Source organism: Piliocolobus tephrosceles, chromosome 15 (assembly GCF_002776525.5).
Source record: "Piliocolobus tephrosceles isolate RC106 chromosome 15, ASM277652v3, whole genome shotgun sequence".
Classification (NCBI taxonomy): domain Eukaryota; kingdom Metazoa; phylum Chordata; class Mammalia; order Primates; family Cercopithecidae; genus Piliocolobus; species Piliocolobus tephrosceles.
In genome coordinates this window covers 95,380,004-95,386,645 of record NC_045448.1, presented here as the reverse complement: position 1 = coordinate 95,386,645, position 6,642 = coordinate 95,380,004, and the positions used below count along the sequence as shown (strand labels likewise).

The following is a 6,642-nucleotide window of genomic DNA, read 5'->3' as shown; positions in this document are numbered from 1 at the left end:
GCTGCCCCTGCCTGCCAATATCTCCTTCCCATAAACCCTGGAGCACACCTAACCTTGTGAGGCCAAGCCTTTCAATGGCTCCTATTGCCTGCCGGACAGGATTTTTAAACTCTTTCCTGACCCATTCCTGACCGGCTTCTGAAACCTGGCCCTTACCAGAGTCCCGCTCCTCACTGGTACTCTGATGTTGCTCAGCTACTTTCCAGTGCACACAACATGCTGTGCCTTGTACTAAGAATGCCTTCTTCCTTCACACTCTGGACAAACTGCTCCAGTCCTTCAGGACCAGTCACTTCCTTGGACGGCTCCTTGTGATCTGTGAGGAGAGGCAGACACCCTTTTGAGAGTGCCCTGCTCCAAACCCACTTGGTTGTCCAGCCTGCTCTGGCTGCTCCGTGATGCATGGATGGCCTGAATCATGTGTGTGTCCCCATTTCCTGGCCCAATAGGAGCACGGGGCCTACACTGAGTTCATCCACAATATAGGATAATAACCCCTGTAATGCTTTTTCCTTGTGTTGCTTTGAAGTTCAAATCCTAGTCTATGTGAAAGAGCTTTAAAAATCGGAGGGAGTATGTACTAGGATTAATGGCTGTCAGAGACAACTGTTTCATAAGCTTAATGGGAAAAATTTTTAACAAAACATGAGTAGCTTTATTTTATTCCCAGGAGATTAATTTAAGCATCAGTGGATAATTCATTTTCTAATCATGTGCCTGATAATAAATCAGCTTTGTAATAAGAAGTCATTGTTAAAAAATTTCTTTGTTGTTGAACTCTTTTAAAATAAAATCCTATACGAGACCCAAATATATGAAATAAATTTAAAATTCACATTGTGGTTGAAGCAGGAGTGAGGCTTTCTCACAGCAGTCATCAGCAGTACAAAACGACCACCCTGCTGTTAAGTCCAGAGAGTCTTAGGCAGGTTTATTATGTTCTTTTCAACTAGAAACTTGAATAACTGTTTACCATTCCAACAATCATCTCACACTTCGAAGTACCTTCTTCAGAGTTAAGGAGAGCTGCTTTATAAACAGTGTGGTCAAATATAGCCACATATGTAACAAACACTCCCGCAGTGTCATTGAGTCCCTCTGTGAACAGTCTGCTCAGCTGGCACTAAGTACTGTGGCGTGCTGGCCTGGCTCTGTACTTCAGGTCACCTACCCTCTAGGACTCCCTGCCTACCAGAACCCGGGTGTCACTGATCTTGCGAAGAAACTTCTGAGCTTGTTCTGTGACACATATAATTTAATTTACTGAAGTTTTTAAAGACTGAGAGATATCTGTGAATTTCAAATGCAAAAATAAAATTTAAAGTGTCCAGATAAATTGTGCTATGCAGTTTTATTTACAACTTGGATGACTTTATGATTGCTCAGAATCTGACACAGACTAATAAGTTTTATTGTCTGAAAATACTCATAAAATACCTCATCTCCAAAATAATTCAAATGAGTAATTAAATGAATGTTTTGAAAATGACAGTTTTCAAAAAGGAAAATTAAACACATTTTAGTAAATATACATGTTTTATTTGTCAAGAGTAAATGTCAGTTTTATTTAGAATATTCAAGTACAAATAATGAAAATTTATATATCTATGACTGTTAAGAAATGTTAGAAATAATTAAAATGTTCTGAGAATACTAGCAAGGCACTGAATGCAAATACCACCTGAAATATGAATTATGTGCATTTTCATATCTTTAATATTCAGATGTTCAGCTATTTTCTCAAAATGTATTTTTAATAAAATGATTCAACCTTATTATTTTTCCCCTGGAAGACAGAGTTTAAACAAGTATGTAATGAAAAGTTTTCCTAATGAAAGCTGTGATACACTCATACTCAAAGGTACTTTATCATTAGGAAAAAAGAGTTTATATATTTGGATGTTTTAACTTTTAAAGATATTTTGTTCCACCAGAGTAATACATCAGCCATAATAAGGCATAATAAAGCATGAAGTCATATTAAATATTTTGACATAAAAGCTTAAGATCATATCACCAATTGGGTAACTGTATCAAAAATTTTTAAGTTCTATAAAACTATTAAGAGGTTAGAGTTTCAGCTCTATAATACATCCCAAAACATATTCCCCAAAATTTTTAGTATAAAAAAGGTTCATCTTGGAATATAAATGCAATCATATAGTCACGATATTAATGGGTTCTGTATTTTCAATGGCACTGACACTTTGCTCTTTGGTATAATGCACTGCAGTGACAATAGCTTGGTAGCAAGACAAAAGATTTAGATTCATTACAAAACAGCAACTTAAAACTTTCTAACAACAGTGAATATATATGAATATATAGGTACAAGCTGAGTATCCCTTATCCAAAATGCTAGGGACTAGAAGTGTTTTGGATTTCAGATTCTGGAATATCTGCATATACACAATGGGACCTGACTAATTACATAATTCATGTTTCACATCCACCTTATACATATAGCCTGAAAGTAATTTATACAACATTTTTAATAATTTTGTGCAAGAAACAAAATCCGTTTAAACTGAACCATCAGAAAGCAAAGGTGTCAGGTGGGGAATTTTCCACTTGTGGGGTCAAGTCAGTGCTCAAAAAGATTCAGATTTTGAAGCTTCTGGATTTCAGATTATTGAATTAGAGATGCTCAACTTGTAGTATCATTCACTCTGGCTTATGTATTGACCTTGTACTTGAAAGTACTTTACCATAAATATCAGTAACTGTGGCCGTTCACCAAATACAGAGTGATAAAACACATAAAAACAGCAAAATCAAAGCACACTTCTAGTTTTTTTTATTGAAGTTTGCTTGTGATGATGACCTTCTGTGCTCTGGAACTTCTGTTTTACAAAAAATTGGAGCTGGAAAGAAAAAGAACCTTTTGATTGGTACACTTTGAAAGAAAACATTCAAGAAGTAAAAATTAGCAAATATGCATCTAGTATATTATAGGATATCTGGCTATGGGACTTTGAAAAAGCAAAGAAAAAACCAAAAACACCAAACCATATTTTCTTGAAGATAAATTCCTCTAGAGAGCTCTCAAAAAATATGGGTTTGGCCCTGATTTTGCAAACAACAGCAGGGTTCTCAAGTGGAGCAGGGTGATAATTTTTACAAGGCAAATGTAAATTATCTTTCATATAGGCGAAAAAATGGGAAATCTAATTTTAGTAACACTGGGTTAAGATGAAAGGAAAAAAGGTATTAATAAAAGATCCATAAGCTTTAAAATCCAAAGCAGGTTGAAAAGCAGTAATAAATTTATAGTTAATCTTTTTAAATTCAATGCTTGAATAAAATACAGCTTTCATACTACTTATTCTTTAAAAAGTAATTGCGGCCGGGCGCGGTGGCTCAAGCCTGTAATCCCAGCACTTTGGGAGGCCGAGACGGGCGGATCACGAGGTCAGGAGATCGAGACCATCCTGGCTAACACGGTGAAACCCCGTCTCTACTAAAAAATACAAAAAACTAGCCGGGCGAGGTGGCGGGCGCCTGTAGTCCCAGCTACTGGGGAGGCTGAGGCAGGAGAATGGCGTAAACCCGGGAGGCGGAGCTAGGCGGGCGCCTGTAGTCCCAGCTACTCGGGAGGCTGAGCCAGGAGAATGGCCTAAACCCGGGAGGCGGAGCTTGTAGTGAGCTGAGATCCGGCCACTGCACTCCAGCCCGGGGCCACAGAGCGAGACTCCGTCTCAAAAAAAATAAATAAATAAAATAAAAAATAAAAAGTAATTGCATGCCTACTATGTACCAGACAACTGCTCTAGGCTCTGGGGATGGTTATATCAAGGAACAAGATAAAGACCCATGCCCTTGGAGAGCTTACATTAAAAGATCATACATGCGAATTCCTTCCTCTTTTCAAAAAAAAAAAAAAAAAAAACCTGTAAAATATATAAGCCAATAAAACCTGCCAAAGTCCTGTGGTTTACTTCTCCATGTTTAAAAAATTGAAAGCCACCAATGGGCCAAGGTTATGTTTTACTATTTTAAAGTTGAGTTGCAATATTCTAAAAATGGGTCTGACATAGATGCAGTGAGAGCATTAGACCAGATGTGTTGCTCTGTGGGGAACATGGGAGCATGCAATGCTGCTAGCACAGAGGCAGCTAGAGTAAACTGAGGCAGAGTCCCCCAAATGAGCATTCTGAGCAGAACAAGGCATGATGAATTTCCTCAACAGCCAAAGAGTTAAACCGACAGGGACATCTTATGTGGGAGAAATAAAACAAGGGATACAAAGTACAGAAGGAAATTATCAAAAAGGAAAAATAAACTTATTTTCTAAAACTTGGGTAACTGATTTTAACACATACCCCAAACCTACACGCCTTGTGATTATCATCCACATGCTACTCATGGCCGCTCCCTTGCACTGTGGCCCTCTCTACCTTTCTCTGCATCTTTACGTCCACCACTGTTTTCACAAGTTCTGACATCAATGCACAGGAGATCGAATCCACAGCCTGGTTCCCTTATTAAAATAAAAATTCTCACAAAATCAGTATCAGGAGAATTTGTTCTAAAAAATGAACCTAAGAATTAGTTTAATAAAATACTATCTATGTCTATAATTCCCCAACAAAGGGCACAGCTTCATTTAGACATGAAATTCAAAATAACTCATGGGGTCAGCAGCCATTAGCTGTGTACTAGGGTCACGGCTGGGCTATGAAATAAGAGCAGCCATTTTCCCCCAGCTAACTGATCCTTTCTACACTGTGATGTATTTTTATTTTGTTCATTCATTCATTTTGGCAAACACTGAACACATAACATGTGCCAGGTGCTGTTCTGGATTCTGGGGAAACCGCAGTGGACAAGAGGGACAAGGTCTCTCCTCTCCAAGAGCTGACATTTAGTTGGAGGAGGCAGACAAAGCATAAGGAAGCAGAAGTAAGAAGCGCAAGGAAGATCCGACGGGGCCACGTGACAAGTGCGGGCAGGGCTGCCAAGGATGGTGGCTGGGTCTCTTACTTCTTACGGTCCTTGTCCTTCCTCAGGTTGCTGCCTGTTGCCAGAAAGGACTGGCTGTGAAATATCTCGGAGGTAGCTTTCTTTTTAGAGAAAGCAATTATTTCTTCTTCCAAAAGTCTTCTCTTTTCTTCAAGTTTCATTCTCTCTTCTTGGTGAAGTCTCTTAAGGTGCTCAAATTTGGCCTGTAGCTGGAAACAAAAGTGCAATCCCCACTACTGACACAGCACGGCAGCAGAGGCACGCTCTCCAGCTCAGCAACACAAAGGCAGACCCCACAGCACAACACAGAATAACCTTACACAGTCAAAGTCTTCCTAAAGTCTCAGAAGTTCACAGGTCAAGGAAAAGTTTACATATGGAATTCCCTTGGTAACTTTAATTCTAAATGAGTTCCCATGCAAAAAATGCTTAAACTAAATATAATAAAAATCATAGCTTTATGAACAAAACTGTTTTTAAAACACTGTGACCTTTTCCTAGAGTTTTTATTTTCTTGGTGTATATTTTCCCCACAAAACTTCTTAAAGTCTCTTAAGTCCATGCTCAATAAAAATAAGAGATGCAAAGTATAGAAAGAAATCACCAGAAAGGAAAAAAACAACAACACTATTTTCCAAGTAAAATATGTGCAGTAAACAGTTATTGAAAACTGTACTGGTAAACATCATTGGAAAGCAAGTGTCAATTGTCAACTATGTCAAGAATGTCAAAACTGTATTCTATTTTTCCAGTCTTTCAATGTCTTGAGATCTAGGCTTAAAACAATCCTAAACTCAGAAAGTTTTACATATAAAAATACTCATCATAGTAGAATTTACACTATCCAATAAAGATAAAGTCAAAGAATACATTAATGCTAAACACATCTGATGAAGCTGTAGGAGAGCAGACTGTGCAGGACTGTTGAGCTGAGAGCAACTAAGAAGCAGCAGATACAGGAAAGCTCTCTGACCTCCCTTTAGGTGCCTAAAGGCAGGATACAGATGTACAAAGACAAAAGGTATCCAGCCCCCTTCCCCAGCCAGGGAGAACAAAGGTTAACCACCAAAGACAACTTCAGACCCTTTTGGGCCTGGAGACTGGAACCAGACAGCCCTACATTAACTAGCTTTGCTGACTAGCCTTCCTCTGCCAGCTACGTGCCTTCCTCCAAGTTGCTGCCCCTAGAGACTCCAAGTCCTTTTCCTTTGTCTTGTCATTTTTGTAAAAATTAACTGTTCTTTGTTGAAGTTGCTATAGAAGGTAGAATGCAGTCACCTCTTTGAGAACTACTCATTGACTGTATCACCCATGTATATGTGAAATACACATGTTAATAAACTTGTTTGTTTTTCTTTTGTTAATCTGAGAATAAGGGGTCATTCCAATGAAGAACCTATAGGGGTTATACTTCCCCTATACAACTGTTAAATGAGTTTCACAAAAGTTTGTAACATTACAAGAGATTTCTCTTAAGTTGAAAAAAGCAGAAAAAATTATTTAAAGAATAAAATTCAGTAGTTTTTCATCTCCTTGGGGCTGAAAATCACTTGATAAACCATATAAAGGGAGCAATGTCACCTTGGATGTCAACTTAAGGGCAGATCTGTCTTTTACTTTATATTTTTCCACAATTTAAGGAATGCCCTATATGGATCATAGAAGGCATATTTCTCAAAG

The 6,642-nt window shown here is 38.2% G+C and overlaps 1 protein-coding gene across 2 annotated transcripts in view; it reads right to left on the bottom strand.

Moving 5' to 3' along the window:
* Positions 1-1,517: 1,517 nt before the first annotated feature.
* SEPTIN10 (septin 10) overlaps positions 1,518-6,642 on the bottom strand; it is a 71,304-nt gene continuing 66,179 nt past the window's right edge. The window contains exons 10-11 of one of the 2 annotated variants that reach the window (XM_023190388.2): positions 4,984-5,171; positions 1,518-2,864 (exon numbers count right to left, since the gene is read on the bottom strand). In XM_023190388.2, the coding sequence (XP_023046156.1) occupies positions 2,849-2,864; positions 4,984-5,171 (204 nt within the window). In that variant the 3' untranslated portion in view covers positions 1,518-2,848. The remainder of the gene's footprint in view (positions 2,865-4,983; positions 5,172-6,642) is intronic. The other variant, XM_023190389.3, reaches the window with a different exon arrangement.